This window comes from Hipposideros armiger, unplaced genomic scaffold, assembly GCF_001890085.2.
Source record: "Hipposideros armiger isolate ML-2016 unplaced genomic scaffold, ASM189008v1 scaffold_172, whole genome shotgun sequence".
NCBI classification, from domain to species: Eukaryota; Metazoa; Chordata; class Mammalia; order Chiroptera; family Hipposideridae; genus Hipposideros; species Hipposideros armiger.
The window spans coordinates 2,612,373-2,631,251 of NW_017731522.1; the positions used below are offsets into that span (position 1 = coordinate 2,612,373).

At 42.4% G+C, this 18,879-nt stretch overlaps 1 protein-coding gene across 2 annotated transcripts in view; it reads right to left on the reverse strand.

The window, feature by feature from the left end:
• Positions 1–7,019: 7,019 nt before the first annotated feature.
• SUCLG2 (succinate-CoA ligase GDP-forming subunit beta) overlaps positions 7,020–18,879 on the reverse strand; it is a 311,276-nt gene continuing 299,416 nt past the window's right edge. For both annotated transcript variants that reach the window (XM_019652060.1, XM_019652062.1), the window contains exon 11: positions 7,020–8,126. In XM_019652060.1, the coding sequence (XP_019507605.1) occupies positions 8,011–8,126 (116 nt within the window). In that variant the 3' untranslated portion in view covers positions 7,020–8,010. The remainder of the gene's footprint in view (positions 8,127–18,879) is intronic.

Below are 18,879 nucleotides of genomic sequence, written 5' to 3' on the forward strand. Positions count from 1 at the left end.
TTACCAGGTTGTAAGGAGGCGTCCCAATCCTGTTGTGTCTGGGCCAGAGTCACGAGCTATTATAATGGCAGCTAGCCCAGGAAGAGTCAGAGTAGGCAGAGAAATCTTTAAGACACTCACATGTTCAATGTGTAAAGTATGGTATTTTGTGCACTTGTCATGTGTAAGAAATGTTTAGATTAACAGGTCAGATTCATGTTTCCCATCTAAGAAGTGTGACTGAGCACTTGATAAGGACTTGGGATTTTAAATTGAAATCTTACTAAGTGTAAAATCAGCACATTTAAGATATAAGCTGTGACAATTAAGTTCACGAACTCATCCTAGAAAAATTATTCCATACCTCATTGCTGAATATCACTATGGTCACCTTTGAAGAATTCCCCTTGGGAAGCTATGCACCGATGCCAATGCCTAGTCCACCCTTCAAAGCAATTTTGGAACCCTTTTTCTGGAATGGCCATCAGCGCTGTTGTTGTATTACCCTTGATGTCCTGAATGTCATCAAAATGTCTTCCCTTCAGTATTTCCTTTATCTTCGTGTAAAGAAAGAAGTCATTAAGGGCCAGATCAGGTGAGTAGGGAGGGTGTTCCAATACAGTTATTTGTTTACTGGCTAAAAACTCCCTTTGCTTTTGTTCATCAGTGAGCTCCTTCGGGACCATTTTAGCACACATCTTTCTCATGCCAAGATTTTCAGTTAAGATTTTCTTGTTTCTCTATCAATGTTTACTTGGTCTGCTATGCTTCTCACAATCAGCCGATAATTATGGCGCACAATTCGATGAATTTTTGCAAAGTTTTCATCAGTTTTGCTTGTTACTGGCCCCCCTGACTTCTCTTCATCAGTGACACATTCTCTCCCCTCAGAAAAATGTTTAATCCATTTGTACACTGCCGTTTTCTTCATGGCATTATCCCTATAAGCTTGGACTACCATGTCCCTGATTTCAATTCCATTCTTGTCAAGTTTAACAAGGAATTTAATGTTTGTTTGTTGCTCTAATTCAAGCTCAGACATTCTCACGATGGCACACAAAAACACACAACAATTATGAACGCCACTTAGCAAGACACCATCACATGTCTGCACGAAAATATTGTAGCTGTGAGACACTGATATACCAAGGTTATGAAATCTTACTGAGCTGTTTGCTCAGTGCTGCCAACGTAGGCACACATGGCAAGTTTGTGAAGTTAATTGTCGGAGCCTGTAATTTAAGGATGACTATTTTGAACTTCAATTTATCAGATTTATGAGAATTACTTAAATGCTTGAGATAGTTTGTCATAAAACAGGACACTCAAAAGCAAAATGGAATCTATTAAATTTGTACAGTTTGAATGTTTAAAAGAATTTCATTAAGTTTAAAAATTAGTGATTGAAAGATGAATCAAAGGACCTTTAAAAGGGATTTTCTTAAATTGGATAGATTTATAAATAGAACAAGATCTATAAGTTCAAAAAGTAAGCTTTAAAATTTGTAACTTAATCAGCTATGAACCTATACACCAATTCAAATCTCTGAAAAATCCTCCCAAATGGTATTATTATCATCTACGGGAATTTCTTCCCAGGTTTTTCTAGTGTTTCATTTTCTATTACTTCTCCAAGGCCTGTCAAGTTTCAGCAAGTAGTTCTAAGTACATCTGGATTACCCACTCCTTGAGTAGAGGGTCTGTCTTTATTTAATCTGTTTTTTCCCAGCAGCTGCCATGTTGCCAGTGAAAAGCAGATGTTAGATAAACATGTGTTTGAATTAAACTGAATTAGCTACATTTTTCAAGCTCTATTTTAAAATAGCGCATGCTGTTAGTGATCCCAGAAGAGGTTTTGTGTTCATGGAACACTTTCAAACACAAGATTTTTAGATAGTATGCTTCAAAGGATGAAAAGACAGAAGAACCTGAAACTCACCAGCCATTTTTACAGCCTGAGCACTGAAGTGATGAGAACTTCAGGCAGCCCTTCGTCCTCTCCAGCACTCTCTGGTGTTTGGGAAGAACTGCCGACTGCTGTGAACATGCTTTTCTATATCCTCAGGAGGCAAAGTTCTGCTGTTTCCTTTAACCAATCATGTTTCTGAGGAGCTGGCTGTCCTTATACTAGGCTGCTTCCTAAACAGCAAGTTTTACCCTCACCAAAGGCCTCAACAGAGATCCACACACTGTTTGATGTACATCCCCAGAACACAGTGTGGCATAATTTCAAATATTAGAGTTGTAGACACCACACTTCAGTGGAACATGAAACACATCATTAATACTTCACAACTCAGACTGTAGAAAAACTAGTTTCTATGTATTGAACAAAACTGGGAGGGGCATATCCATGAAATCTATACTAGTTGAGAATCACTAACTATTCCAATCCTAGGCCTAAAACCAAAGTTAGCATTTACGCTGGGGAAAATACGCCAATATAAAGTGAATGAGGAGATCTTTAAATGTTATTTAAATAGACCAGTTTAAAAACGAACTTTTACTTGGGTCTGTATTGATCACATTTTCTTTTCTTTTACAATTTAGTATTTTCCCAAAATAGAATATTATTTATAAGAACTTACATACATTTTCAGTCTTATAGAAGATGTGCATTGCAAATTAATCTAAGATCCGTAACAAGGGACTGTGTAAAGTAAACTTGTAGCTTTTTAAATTGAATGCATTCAGCTAGTAAGTAAACTCCAGTTTCACTGGATGTTACTAACTAAATTTTCTCCTACTGCTGATAATACTCTCTCTCCAGCTTTACCTCACCTGCCGCTGCCTTTTGTCTTGTGGGTGGTTTTATATGTTGGGGAAGGCAGTAAATTAACGAGAAGGCACTTAGGATTAGGTCCCTAGAAAACAGCCCCTGCCTTGTGCACTGTGTGAGCCTAGGAAGGCGCCATTGCCATTGTAGTCTTACAATCTGTCCAACTGCAAAGGGCAATCTTTCAGCTTTTAAATTTTGCTCCCCAAGGCATGGGGTACACTATAGAGACAATACATTCAAGAACCCAGCTTCCTAAACGGCTTTGTCTGCAACATTCTTTCAAATTATCCATGACTATAAGCGGCACAATTATATTGAATTTGGGTCCTTACAGCTTTAAAACAAAGAGCAGTGGCTTTGGACACAGAAGACCAGAGTTTCAAGACTGACCATCCAAATACCAGTTGTGTGTTCTTGGTCATGCTCTTACCTTTTCTGAGATACAATGTTCTCATCTTACAACAGGAATGATAGATTCACAAAGTTGCAGAGAGCTTTAATTAAGGCAATAGAGGTCAAGTTCCTGGCACACAGTAAGCTCTGAATCAATGGGGAGCCCATGAAATGAAAGTAACGCATCCTAAGACCAGTTAGATTTAGACCACAGAGCCATGCTGTCCAATATGGCAGCGACCAGCAACATGTTGTTATTAATTATTGAAATTAAATAGACTAAAACTCTGTTCTCAGTACTCGGTAGTCACATGTGGCTAGTGGCTTCATATTAGGCAGTATCAACACTTACCATTGCTGTCATCACAGAAAGTTTTACTGGGCACTGATGAACAGAAGTGATAGAATTATACAAGACTCAGAAGTTCAGAAGCTTACACTTGACCACTATCTAACATTAGCAGAGCAACTTGATCTCACCTGTTATTGTTTCCTCAATGGTAAATAGCACAGTGTCTTTGCAGCATGTTGTGGGGATCAGGTGCACTGAAATCACTTTTCCCATTGCTTTCTTATCTTCCCAGAACCTCAAGATTAAATTACGTACAACACAGTCTCTAGCAAAAACCACTTAGAGGATGACTTGAGAGGTACAGTTCATTGGGAGTTCAATATTCATAGTCATGATTTTATATTATTCCAACACACCTGTAAGTAGTTAAGAGGAGCATATGTTCCAAAGCACCAAGCTAACTGCAGGCAATTCCTGTGGTGATGGAAAGACACAAATCAACGTAATTGAACAGTTTTTCATTAGCAAATGGCTTTTTGTAGACTAGTGACTTCTTAGAGTTTAAAATGGAAAGATCAAAGATCATATTTCCTAGTTATTCATTTGTTTCACTTGAATGCCTAAATCTGCTTTTTGCAGGTTTGGAAACAATTTTTTGCTCTCATTTTGGGGGAAATATTTTATTTTTTAAATTTATCTAAGGAAGGGTTTGGCAAACCTTTTCTATAAAGGGCTAAATAGTAAATATTTTAGGGCCATATGTCTCTATTACAACTACTTAACTCTGCTGCTGTAGAGTGAAAGCAGCTGTAAACAATATGTAAACAAACAGGTGTGGTTATGAACCAATAAAACAATTTACTAAAATAGTCCCTCCTGCCTTAGTTTGCCAACTCTGGATCTAGAAGTTAACGTAAGAACATATCCTTCCCCACATTGTTTTTCACCACTAGTATGTTTTTTTTCATTTATTTAGAAGTTTTGAACATATATTGCATTCTGTGAATAATCACTGACTTTCAAATGTTTAATTTAGACATGTCAAATTATAATTTCTCTCCTCATTTTTATTAAGGCCTTAAATAAAAGCCAATATAATTCTTTAGGATAACTTCTTTCCCTCAGGCAGCAAATTGAGAGGAATGGACATAGCATATAAATTGTAAAAGAACTAGTTAACAACGATTCACAGATTTACTCAAGTCATTGCAAGTTTCTTGGCTATTTTACTAATTCATGAATTGAATTGCAACTTAAATAGAAAACCAAAATTGAGCTAAGTGCTTCAATGGCATTATTTTTTATGTATACATTACTGTTCAAGACAAATTAAGGTCAAATATTTAGATAACTCAAGCAGCATCTACACAAAAAATGTGGTAACTTGTATGCATGAGTAAAAATGGACTCCAAAGAGCTGGTGAGAAAATAATAGAAGAGAATCAAGAAATTTTAGAATTGGAAGCATCCTTGTGGAATAATTTGTTCAACTTCACTGAATTATTATGGTTGATGAGTGTGGCTGTCATCTTCTATTTTTTCCCCAAAATACATTGTTTCTTCTTATTAGATCTCCTATTTTCCTAATGGAACTGCTCTCAGCTTCGATAGTTTGGATGAGGCTGGTTTTGTCATCAGGTGAACAAGTGGGTATTTAACCCAGACTGGACTCATCAGAGCCCCAGAAAGACTGGTTCAGAGATCGGTTCCTGACCCGAAATTGGTCATCTTAATTCTGGGATGTTTCTTAGAATTACCATAAGAGAGAAGCTTCTTTCCTTTTTGTTTTCCTCCCTCCCACTCTCACTCTTTCTTTTATTCCCGTTCCTTTTGTCTTTCACTGCCCATCTCCCTCTCCTTTTCTTTCTGGGATGCTAACCTTGAGAGTAGAGAGCCAGCAGCCATTTTGCCGCCTCATGGAAATAGCCTGCCTTGAGAAGGAAACCATCACAGAGACAAGCTGGTCTGAGATGCGGTGTCCAGGTTCTGGTGGTTTTCAGTCTCTGGATTCACCTTAACTATAACCAGAAACCTCTGTCTTTTATAACCACAAGAGCAAAATGGTTCCCACCCCCCCTTTTTTTTTCTTAAACTTGAGTTGAGTTTTTGTCGCTACAGGAGTCTGGATAAACACAATAGGTTAATCAACTCAAACAAGCGAACATTGATAAGTGGGAGGGTTAGGACTTTAATTTCCTCTAAATCTCATGCTTGCTCTAGGAGACTGACATGGTGGAAGAGCAAGTCCGTTAAAATCTTGCATGTGAAGCAGTTTGATAAAATGTGTGTACTACTATGCAAGTTTCTCAGACACCAAGTACGGTGTTCAGATAGTCACCTCATTTCATGGCTGTTCTTGCTTAGCATAGAACCAAGTTTTAAAAAATATGGATCCGGTTTAAAGGCAAGTATTTTTCATATTTACATACAGCACAGGTGAGACAAAGACTTGAAGGGGATGCTGGAAGGTCAGGAATACAGTGCACGTTGGAGTAGGCAGTATATGGAGGGTTCCAGGTCCACTGCCAACACCCACTGCCCCTGCTGCTTCTGCTCTGCCTGCAGTCAGTACAGCTGGGCCTACACACACACACACACACACACACACACACACACATGCCAGCAATTCATTATGGAATCTATACTTGTGCTCAGCACCAGGGACAGCATTTGAGCAATATAAACTCAGACACTTGGAGCTTCCAAGAATAAAAAAAACAACAACTCAATCCTTACAACCACTTATTTGAAATATGAAATGGGGGTTGGCTATTTGCTTGTTATGAACCCTCTTACAAAATGACCACATGAATAATTTAATTCTTTTATCCCCCCCCTCTAAACTGGATTGATTAGAAACATCTACATATATGCATATATATACTTATGACATGAAAACAGGCCTTTACAAAGAGCAAAACATTCAAATATGCTGATTCTTGTCTAATTGAAAAAGTATATATTTCTTTTAGCATACTAATTAGCATACTTTTAGCAACAAAAATCAAAACACACTGAAAAAGACTGTTGATATTTTTCAGTCATTGCATAACAATGAAAAAGGACTGAAGATTGACATATTAAATGGTTTCTTTTTCCATGGCAAATATGGATCTATAAAATGACTTTTGAACTTTTTTCTATATGTAAAATTTATGACAACAATATTAACGGGTAAAAAAAACAAACAAAAAAGTGGGGTCTGCCACATATGTGTACATTGAAAGGAAAATTGTTAGTGCTGGCAACTGAACCTCATTACAAGGGAGTTTACATCCATAGATTTCCTTCAGCATTACGCAGACTGAAGTCACATTTTAACCTGTTAGACATCTGTGACACTTACCTGGGCTTCCTGTTTATATATATAATTTTTACTCTTTCATTGAATAATCTCCTAACAAATGGTTGCTGATAAAATTGATTGGAACTGGAATAATCCTGGGACTGTTTAACTAACATATAGCCCAAATTTTCTAATTTTGTTGATATGCCTAAGATACCAAGGGCTAGTGTCTTAGCAAAAGAAAAATCATTTAAGGAATAAAATTGCTTAAAATGAGAAACACACACATCTTAGAGCTTACAAAATATAAGATTTTATTTAAATTTGTATACAAATAAAAATTTACCAAAACATCAACATAAACATAATTGAAATCCCTTACCCCAACGGACATTTATGGAAAAAAGCTACATTCTCTTAATTACATTTCCCAGCTGGTAGATTCGGGGGGTGGGGGGGAAAGGGAGGGAAGAAAGGATACTGACACTCAAAACATAATTTAATATTCAGTGATGTGTCTTCTTGGAATGTCTTAATTACAGGGATTTCCATAAGAATCACCTTTCTCCAGTGTTCCCATTAAAATGAAATCTTCTACTCAAAAAATCACAAATAAGGCTTCTGGCTTCATTTTTCCTGTGAGGTAAACAGTATATTCAACATTAAGGCAAATGGTAGAATACATGTATGGGATATTAGTGTGGACCTTCCAATGTAAAATATATTTTAGAATATTCATGGATTTTCCAAACATGTGCTAGAATTAGAAACTTGTAAAAACTGTTGCAGGGTGTAACAGCTATTTGTTTCAATGTCTTAGCTGCACCTTTTTGATAGTTCATCTGTTAAATGCAGTCTTGTCTGAGTTTTTCATGACCTGTGATTTTTGTTTTTAATTATGCAGGATTAAATGTCCACCAAAATTGCTGTAAACGAATGAGGGCCTGGCCTCAAATTCTACATATATGCACATCGTTTGGTCACATAGACTGCTCCCCCAAATCAGCAACACAACATCTACTGAGCAGGCTCACCATGACAGAAAAGTATGAGAACAGGGGGCAGTGATTTAATATAGATTATAAGTAAAATCAGATTATTTAGGATATCTAGATATCTTATTCCACAAGCTTCAGATTTAAGATTTTTCATACAATGATTCTTGCTCATGCCCTCCCCATGTTTTCCCAATGAGATAACCACGTCTTTCACAGTGAAGAGAGAACCATCCCTTTTTATGGTGAAATGGACTTCCTCCTCCAAGGGACGAGGACAGAGCCGTCACTTCCTGGCCACGCTAGCCACAGCCTTCTTGGCTGCATCCTCCAGGTCGGCGGCGGAGGTAATTGGGAGCCCGCTGTTACTGAGTATGTTCTGGGCCTCATGGACATTGGTTCCTAGAAGAGGCAGAAGAAGGAGTTATTGAAATGAAACTGGAGGTGGTGCCCTAAGAAGTTTTGTAAAACCTGAAACCACAGGATGCCCAGTGGTGACACTAACACAATTTAATTACAACTCAGTTTCAGCGTTTTATGATACAGATATGGCTATTTAGATGACTCCAGGTGACAAATTAATTTTTTTCCTTTTTCCATCTGAAATAGCTAGTATTATAAAGATACTGCCTATATTTTTCTCTGGCATTTAAAGAAGTTGAAATAACTAGGTTCTCAGAAGACTGAACAAAGAAAGATTAACATTCACTTGTTCAACAAGTTTGAAAAAGGAAAACCTTCCGTCTGAAATGGATTTGTCCCTTGATTAAACAGTCTGAACATGGGATCTAAAGAAAAAGCTTTGTGTAAAAACTGAGCAAGAGAATGATAAATTGGGACACTGGGATGGGGTGGGACACTGAGGGGAACATGTGAGGATGCCTGGAGCTAATCCTACCTCTTCACCAGGAACTGAATTAAATACAGGTGCTAATCAACGCCATTGACAGGAAAGATTATGTGACAAGATCTATATCAAGCAGTGGTCCAGCTAGAAAAGATGAAAGTGGACTTCTGAGAGACGAATGGACATTTTTTACTGATAAAAGCTGAAATTTCTACTGATAATCCACAGTCAAGTGGATTTAATGTGGTTTTGGCCTATATCAGTGGCATTTGTCTTAAAGACCTCTTGAAATTAAGGGTCCCACTCGTGGCCGAATCTGAGATCCGAAGTTAGGCAATCTGCCCACCGATGGCCATGAACCCACTGCTTTGGAGACGATGACCGTGTTTGACAAGTCCATTTCTGCTTCCTCCTCCTTCTCCATAACAAAAAGGGCAGAGGTCCTACAACTGAGCACTGCAGCCTCTAATGACATCTCCTGGCCATTCCTGGTAGGTCTGTGTCATTTGCTGGCCAAGCCACCCTACCCAAAGGTTTGCTTCCGGGACTTTTTAACATGTGAAATACTTTTCTGTTCTTTCAGAGTGAATAAGGCTTTAGAAGAAATGTGATAAAATTTAAAGGTCTAATGAAATATCTAATCTTACGTCATTTCCTGTGTTTTTATCTAGTTAGCAAGACAGAGCCTAATTATAAACAAAGACCTTGAAATACAGGGCTTGGAGGACCTAAGAGAGCAAATAAAAAGGAGGTGTAAGGTCAGCATGTTTCATACAAAAAGGCAAAGGAGGAGTTAAAGAGAACAGGCGGAATGAAAAGGTGATGCGGTGTTGATTCTCCAGGGGCCCGGGGTCCACCAGGCGGTGGTGAAGGGGACACGTGGCGCTGTGTCTCTGGCTCAGGGCTTACTCGCTGCTTGCTGCTTGGCACGGGAATCTGAGGAATGACCTCCCTGGCAAGTGACAATTCGAAAGGTAGGGAAGCTGTTAGCAGAAGTCCCCAGCTTCTTATCCTGGCTCTGCTGTGGATGAGTTGTGTAGCTTTGAGTAAATCATTTAACTGCTTTGAGCCTCAACTTTTTTATGTCCATATAGAACATGACCATCTTCCTTAAAACTAATATTCATTAAGCACTTACATATGCCAAGTACAATGCTAAGTGACTTAGATGCAGCATATGACATCTTTGCAATGACTATGAATAGATAGGTCCTATTGCCCCATTACACAGATGAGATAACTGAGGCACAGTATAACAAAGAGGTTAAATAACTTTTCCAGAGTCATACAGGCTGTAAATGGCAGAGAGGGGACTTGAACCCTATTCTAATTACCCAGTCCTAAATGTTTTAAAGCTTTGCTGCTCTGTTTCCTTGTCTGTAAAACAAGGAAAATAATGCTGATAGCACAGGTTGTGATGAGAAACAAATGAAATAATACATGTGAAAGCATTTGGTAAATGGCAGTCTGTGGCACACCAGGCAGGCTGCCCAGCAAAGGTCCACGGCTCCTCTTCTACAGTGGAGAGCGGAGGCAGCTGCCCCGTGCTTCCCAGGCCCCATTGCGTCTAGGTGCGGTCATGTGACTGACTTCTGGCCATTGATATAAAGCATACGAGCATAAAATTCTCCAGTGTGGCCCTCCATACTCTGTTCTCCCTGTCTGCCCTCTGGAATGATGCAAGCCAGGAAAACCCTGGAACCACCTTTTGGAAGATGGCAATGACTCCTGCAGCATGGACACTTGACCAATTCTGTAGAGCAGAGCACCCCACTCACTCACTCAGTCACTCACTTACCCTCCTAGACTTTATATGAATGAGAATGAAGCTTCTATTGCGTCTCAGACATTTCAGCATGTTTCTCTTGTTACAAAGGCTAGCATTACTTTAATAATGTATTCCTTTGTAAATGTGGTAGGCGGCTTCTAAAACAGCCAATCCTCACCTCCTGGTGTTCATCGTCTCCCCTAAAGGGTGGGCTGGATCTAGCTACTCATGAATAAGAATGTAGCAAGAGTGACGGAATGTCACTTGTGAGACTAAGTTACAAAAGCCCATGGCTCTGTCTTGCTCCCTCTGACTCCTCATTTGTTGGCACTGATGAGGCAAACTGCCATACTGTGGGCTGCCCTGCGGGAAGTCGAGGAGGCAAGGAACTGAGGGCAGTCTCCGGCCAACAGCCAATGAAGAACTGTGGTCTCCGGTCCCACACCCCAGAGGAAACTGCATCCTGCCAACAACCACGTGTGTGCACTTGGAAGCGACCTTTCCCCAGTCAAGACTTGGCATGACCTTAGTCCAGGCCGACACCTGACTGCAGCCTGTGAGAGACCCTGGGTCAGGGGACCCAGCCAAGCAATACCTGGTTTCCCCACCACAGAAACTGAGACAATCAATGTTTTTGTGTTAAGCTGCTACATTTTGGGGCAATTTGTTACACATTGGTACTTAACTAATGCAGATGTAAAGATTTATTATTTCATTAATACAACCTCAATGCGAATTTTGATTTATTTGGTAAAGTTTCAGCCAAGGTTCCAGGTGTTAGATACCAACTTAAGGAATTCCCACATTAATCTGTAGGCAGGGCTTTCCTGGAGCAGCAACAGTGTGAAGCAAAAGCCCTGCCTGACACAGAAGCAAACAAGTCTTTGGACCAGAAGGTGATGAAAAAGTTAATACGTAAGTTTTTACCTCCTTCAACACAGACATACACTAGAATTCTCTCTCCAACTGTCCTCCAAGCTGCCAGGGAAGAAATCTAAGTTAAGATACAAAAGCTCTTCTCCCTCTTCCCTTTTTCTTCAGAGCACCCTCCGATCTCAACACCCGAGACCTCCATGATCACCGGAGAGGCACACCCCTCTGTCCGACGCTCCCCATCTCCTGACTCTGCCTCTCCCTGGTGTGAGTCCTGCTATGGACACGGATCTCACCCGGGCCTGTCAAGATCTCTGTGTAACTGGATTGACACAGGAATTAGCAGGGCAACTGGTAGTGATCATAATAGTAAAAGCAATACCAGCAGCTGTCATTTAGTACGAGTCACAGATTGTTCAGGGTTCTAAAGATATTAGCTCATTTGTGTCTTAATCATAACCGGAGGTAGTTACTATTATTCTTCTTCCTTTTGCAGATGAGAGGACTAAGGCACAATTAAGTTAAAGGCTAAAGCCTAGGGAGCATGGCTGGTAATCGCTAGGAAGCAGTCAATGAGCATTCAACGTGCGCTCTCACTGGTTTGAACGACCTTTGGAACTAATGTTTGAAATATCCATCTGAACCTTGAATAATTCCTTCTTATGATTTTGTAAATATATGTCATAATAATAATATTCACAATAAAACATCGCTACGCGTTTGTGGTTTACAAAGTCTTCCCACATTACTTTATTTGACCTGTAAAATAACCTAAATAACCTTGTGAATCAGGTGTCTATAAATCATCCCCCCTCCTCCCCCCCCCCCCCCCAAAGCACGAAGGCTTAGTGACCGACAGGAGTCAGTCTCAAAACCCTTTCCCTTCCCACTCTATTTTGGTTTCCTGGTGACTCTTGTTTGGCATTTAAAATCTGCAGCACTTTTCCATGCCAGAGATCACCTGAATCTCAATGATGCTATAAATTACTTAACGGCAAGGATCAGGTACAATTAGGATTCTGCTTTTCCAGACTGCCCTGTGACTAAACCTGCCCTACCCACTGTCCCCGCTTGAAGAGGCCCGCAGGGTGTTCTGTACCCTGAGGCAGACATCCATTGTCCCCAAAACAATGACTACATCTGATCCAAGGGCAGCCCAAATACAGACGATGGTCTGGCTTGCCCAAGTAGATTCGCTCTCCTGAGGATCTGAATGGTTGTGCTTATGACATAGAAAGTAACAGCTGGAAAGGCCTCGGCACACACAAGTACGCAGGCGTGAGGAAGGCCTGCACATGCGCAGACAGCCATGCAGTCCGGCGAGGAGCACGTGCTGCACAGATGCCCCAGGGGCGCCTGACTCAGGTCCTTCTCCTGCCTAAGTCCAGCTTTACTGTGGCTGCCTATTCTGAGAACTGTTTACTCAGTTCCACCTGTTCCCCTCTAAATGTATGGATGAAAAAGGCTCTTGATCTTTCTTTCCTCCCTCCCTCCCTCCCTCCCTCCCTCTCTCCCCATCTCTCTCTCTTTCTTGCTTTCATCTTTCTTGATAAATGGGTGGCTCTTTCTTGCAACCAACTAGCCTAACTAACTCGGTTCCTTAATGAATACCCTCTTCAGCACCCTACATAGCACCAGGTATTTCCAAGGGGAAACAATGACTGGTTGAGAAGTCTGTGAACCTGCAGACAGGCTGGGCCTTTGGCCTTGCTGTGCCTCCACCTGGAGCTGTGGCCCTCTCTCTACCTGGGGGACGCACACCCTTCACGAGCTATCTCTTTGAATGCCATTGCTTGGGGAAGCCTTCTTTTCTCCACCTCCCAATCCCGGAAGTAGAGCCGAGGATTGTAAAATGCGTTTCCAGAGTACCTTGTACTTCCATAGTCTTAGCACTACTGGGGTTGCTTACCGGCGTTTCTCTCATTCCCAATAAACATAAGCGTCACGAGGGCTGATATTTTGTCAGGCTTGCTAAGCAGGGTATCGCTGGGCTTAGCACAGTACCCTTCACAGAAAATGTACTTGTTGATGAACCCCTGATGGGTTCAAACATACGTTTGGGGAGGTGACGTGTGGGTGGGTACTTTTCTGATAGCCTTCGGGGCTCTGCACACTTTTTATTAGGTTGGAAATAGTAACTCCAAATGGCCTGAGGAAAAATAAGGAGGATTGTTCCTGAGGTTCTCAGGGCTCTCCAGGGTCTTTTGTAGACGCCTCTTTCTCTGCAAAGGGCTGTGTAGCAGCTGTCTATGCTCAGTGCCCTTGAGTGAGGACTCGAAGCTGCTGCCAGTCCTCTCTGTCCAGCAGCTCCTCACGCCCCAGGCAACCGAGGCCTTGCTCAAGGTCAACGACCAGTGGGCAGGGCCAGGATACAGAGGGGTAGAGTAGCTCTGCAGAAAAACAGGGCCCTTCTCTCCTTCCAGCTGCTCCTGCAGGGCCATATCAAAATGCCTAATTGCTTCTTAATTTCAGGATCCACTAAAGTGAATTTTAATTATACTTGCAGTTACACTTTAATTACAGCCTTACTTATTAAGCAATACTAAGCATGCTCTGAACCAAGCAGTTTTGGAAGGAATCTTCATGTTGAAATATAAAGCCCAGGCATAGGACTATGAGGAGAAATGGAGCATGTACAGAGGGACCTTGACCAGCAGCAGATCTGTTACACAAGGGTGAGGGGTGGCGGTATTCAGAAACAGGTGAGGGAGGCAGACACAGAGACACATAGAGGGAGAGCAAGAAAGACGTCGAGGCAGAGGGCATGGCAGAGGGCATGACAGAGGGCATGGCAGAGGGCAAGACAGTAGAATTGAAAAGAGACAGAGATAGAAGAGACAGACAAGAGACACACAGAGGGATATGGGGAAAGATTCAGAAAAAAAGAAAGAAATAAGAGAAGGGATGAAAGAGGGAGACTAGAGGTTTAGACAAACAAGAGAATAAGAGAGGGGGAGAGGTAGAGGAAGGGGTAGAAGAAGAAGAGAGGAGGAAGAGAGAGAGAGAGGTGCCAGAGACACATGAAAAGGAGACAGTCGTGAGGAATAACCCAGAGAGGGACAGACAATGTAAAGAAAGAGACGGAGACAGATGAAGTGTCAAATAGAGAGACGCGGAGAAACGTGAGCCTGCCAAGTCCCCCTGATCGTGACCCTGCCGCATCTCCGTCTGTCCGAGCACCCTAGCCGGCTTCTACGACATGGCTATGGACAGGCCAGAGGGCAGCAACGAAGGGCAGGCCCTGATGCCCACTGACCTGCTTCCAAGTTCCTGTTGAGCGAGCAGCTGGAAGGGGAAGTGGGAACACACGCAGAAGAGGGTTAAAAAGAAAAACAGCAGCCACTGAAACGAGGTCACTGGAAAAGAAAGGGGGAACAGAGGAAGCCTTGGGCAAATGCTAGCTAGTTGGTGGATTCGTTTCAGTAATGACATTCTCAGAGTATTTGAGGTTAGTTTCTTTTTGACTCACCAAGTAGCTGACGTCTGCTCCCCAGACCCTTCCCTGCTTTTATTTCTAAAGAGAAACCATCACAGCTGCTTTAAACTCCAACACAAAATTAAGAGTTCCACGGAGTGTTTATGCCTGTATACCCAATTACAAAGGACATTGATCTCTTCTCTACATTTAAATAGCGCTGCTGCCATGTTCTAATATTTATTAAATGCAGCACTGCTTTTTAATGAGACCACAGGACAACACTTAATAACCACCTGTATAGATAACTGATCAACTCAGGCTGGTCGAACCTCAGGCACTTCTTAGTATGTGCTTGTCGAAAGTTACTCAGCTACAAGGTTTTTACCCACCGCATGCCTTAAAAATGGCAACACAGAGAGAATCAAGGAGTACGATTTTTAAATGAAATCTTGCTCTACTGGTAGATGGTATTACAGAAAAGAAGAATAATTATTAAATTTTTAAAAATTCTTCCCTTCTGCCTGTTTTACCACTGACTCCTGCCACTGGGTGGAGTGAGAGAGCTGTAAACAGAGATGCAAGGTTAATTTATCAAATTTGTTCTTTGCTTTCATTACCAGGGGGAGACCAGGGTAGTGGACACAAATTACAGGGTTTGGTTCCAAAGGTGCAGCCCCACCCACTCAACCAGGACAGCTTTTTATCACGGGACTGTGAAGAAAACCACTTTGGAAGTGTGTAGAAGCTGTCTTTTAAAAATTATTTTAATAGGAACTCGGTTTCTTAAAAAAGAATACAATAGGTAGCACTTATTGAGTACATACTAGGTGCAATGAATTTTTGTTGGATACACAAGTGAAAGGGCTCACAAATATTATATCACTTACTCTTTGTAGCAACATTTAAAAGTTGATATCGTTTTTATCCCCATTTTACAGATGAAGCAACGGAGGCACTGGGAGGCTTAGGAACTTGCCCAGTGTTCCCCAGCAAGTCAGAGGCTGAGCCAGGACTGGACCCCGGGTTTGTATGACTGCAAAGCCAAGTGACAACCATACTGCCTGGATTTTAGTCCTCGAGGGAATCCTAGGGAGCCTTTAAGATAAGTCTGTTGTTTTTATCAGAGGAAACTGAGGCCAGAGATGTCAGATGATTTACTGAGGCCAAACAGCCAGTTCACCATGACAGGTCTGACCTCAGTCTGGTGTAAGTCAGGGCTGGAAAACCATGGTCCATAGACCAGATGACGCCTGCAGCCCCTTGTACCACCTGTTAGCTGAGAATAGTTTTTACATTTTTAAATAGTTGGGAAAAAAATCAGAATAATATTTTGTGATATATAAAAATTACATGAAATTCAAATTTCAGTGTCCATAAATAGTTTTGGTGGAACACAGCCAAAGTGATTCATTTACAGTGTCCATGGCTGCTTTTATGCTATAATGGCAGAGCTGAGTAGGTGTGACAGAGATGGCGTGGCCCATAAACCCTAAAAGATTCCCACCCCTGCTCTAAGTAAGCAAGTGTTTTGTTTGTTTGTTTTTTCTGAGAGAGGTGAGGTCAGTGCTAGCAAACCAAATTCTATAAAGCAGCAGATTCCTGCTAACATGTCCACTCTCACTGTGCCCCTGTGTGTTCTCTCCCCTCCTTTGTATTCTCTTTTCAAGTGACCATCAGATAGAGGAGGTCCATTTCTGGTGACATGTAAATTTAGAGATAACTGATCACATCTCCTTTGTCTTGTTATTGTGCTGTCAGAAGTAGAGCAATTCGTTGAGGATCAGAGGCAAAACTCCTGGGGTGTCAGCAGCCCGCCCTGTTCCAGTCCACGTGTGTCCAATACCTGACACCTTACCTGGCTCACTGCAGGTGGCCCACAGAGTCCACCCTCACTCAAGTTACGGACAAAAGCTCAGATAATAATGACAGCTAGCATTTATTAAGCCAGGGATTGTTCTAGGTGATTTTAAAACTCACCTACTCCTAACAACAACCCTCTGAGGCTCCTATATTTTTAGTCGCATTTCACAGATGAGGAAGCTGAGATTTTATACCTGGCTGTTACTGACTTGGTGAGTGACCTGGGCAAGGTACTGCAGTTGAAAGAGTATCATATCAAAATTCTGTGCATCCTCACATCTTATAGCAATTCAAGATGATACAAGATGCCTGTGGAGCTCTCTCCTGTGCACACCTTTTTCTGGATGATTTCTTCTCCCCAGATAAGAAGCTGCTGCTGCTCAGGGTGTGAGCATGATGGCTGTTCCTATGGTGGCAGCAGAAGTCACCAACTTCAGTGGCAGGAAGCCAATGGCCAGGTGCTTCTCAGCAGTGTTTCAGAGGATGGTGTGCGTGAGCTTATGATCACACAGGCGCGGCTTAGGACCGGGCCTAACATGGATTCAGCGAGGGCCTATGCTAGGTGCGTATGCTTTTGCTTTCAGCTATGCTAACTCTCAGTAAAGCAACATTATATTAATGTAATGGCAGGGGAGCCCTAATGTTAAATCAGAATGGAACGACCCCTCTGGCAAACAAAGACATTGTACAATTCTGTAGCTGCTAAGGGATAGGAAGGAGCCTTTCAAGAAGGAATGGTTCTATATGCCGAAACATCTCATGTGCACTTTGCCTTCCCTGAGTCTACCTCGTGGCTTCCAGTGCATGTAGACTCTACTTTATGAGTGACTTCAGTTCTCATGTGTCTGGAATGCTGGCTTTGGAACTCCACTGCTGCCTGAGAAGTGACATCGCTGAGCATGATGCTGCACTTACGTGGGGGAAATGACTGAACAGACCTCACTGCTAGTAGTTTCTGTGAGAAGAAGGTAGAGTCTGAGAGGTTAGGACGGCCTGCCAAATTCTTTCTCTACTCTGATGGAATATTTCAGAGCTGAGGGTAGAGAGACTGAGACACAGATACCATGCAGGAGTTTCCAGAAGTCTAGGTCTCGCTACTTGGCCTCTTTTCTACATCAAGCTACAAATTACATCCCACTGTCTGTCTTTGGAACAAAGATTTACTGTGGCACAGCCACGCCCACTCTTGTCTGTATTGTCTACGCTGCTTCTGCATTACAATGGCAGAGCTGAGTTATTCCAGCAGAAAGCGTGGTCCACGAAGCCTAAAATCTGGCCTTTTAGAGAAAGTTTCCAGACTTTTGCTTTCCACAAGCCAAGGTTCTGGCCCCATGACTGCAGGACCAGGCAGAGGACAAGAATCCAGCTGTATTTAGTGCCTTCCCAGATCGCAGCTCCCACTCCCTACTTCTGTTACAGGGGCGGCTGTACTTCCAGGGGAGAAAATTCCCCTAAGCTCTCTAAATCAACAGTGGCCACTCCGTGGCTCAAGTGCCCCCACTCTCCTTTCCTGCTCCATGACAGACATGAAAGGTCACAGAAGTACTTCCTGCTGAGCTGGGGGACAGCCTCAGTATCTTTCTCGGCATAGCACTGCAGGCAGCCATGGCCAATAGAGAGAAGGTGGCATGAGATGAAAGCTATTTGTCCTCCTAGTTCTAGAACACTCTAATGGAGTCTTTCTGCTTACGTAGCTCTGCCTCTGGACAGCCTCAAGATGGCACTCTTTGGGAGAGTCATCTTAACAGAAAGGACACACCTGTCACCTGTAAAACAGCCCAGATGGGATCAATTCACTGAGAGCAATGTGCTCTCTCTGATGGCTCATCAAATATGACTTTCAAGTGTTACGTAGGAAACTGAGGTATGAAGAAATGAACTGACTGATCACTCCGAAAACACCCAGGGGGCAGACAGTGGTGTTGTGATGTTATATGCAGGACTCGGGGCACGCCAGTCCCCATACCTGCTGTGCTCTAAACTCCTCCTTATTAAGTGCTCCATACATAGCTTCTGCTCAGTGAAATGCTTCAGGCTCTTGGCTTTGAAAGTATGACCACTGCCTAGACTGGGACGGGCACTTGACCCACAGGCGGCCCTCTCCTAGGGCAGACTACTGACCTATGATGTGCTTTAGGGGGTGTCTCCTCCTGCAGAGGGACGGTCACGAGCACAGCACTCCTGGCCTCTTCTCTGACTATCACTGGCTCCTGGTGGTGGTTGAGGCTTACCTGGCTGGAACGTTTGAAAGGAGAAACTGGCATGTGCAGCTTAGCCCCTTCCTCTGCCCTTCCTTTTGTGTACGTGGCTCACAGTGAGCCCACGTCATCCTTTAGCCCTTAGCCTTCTGCCCCGGGGGTGGGAGGCCCACCCAGGTCCCGCAGTGCCC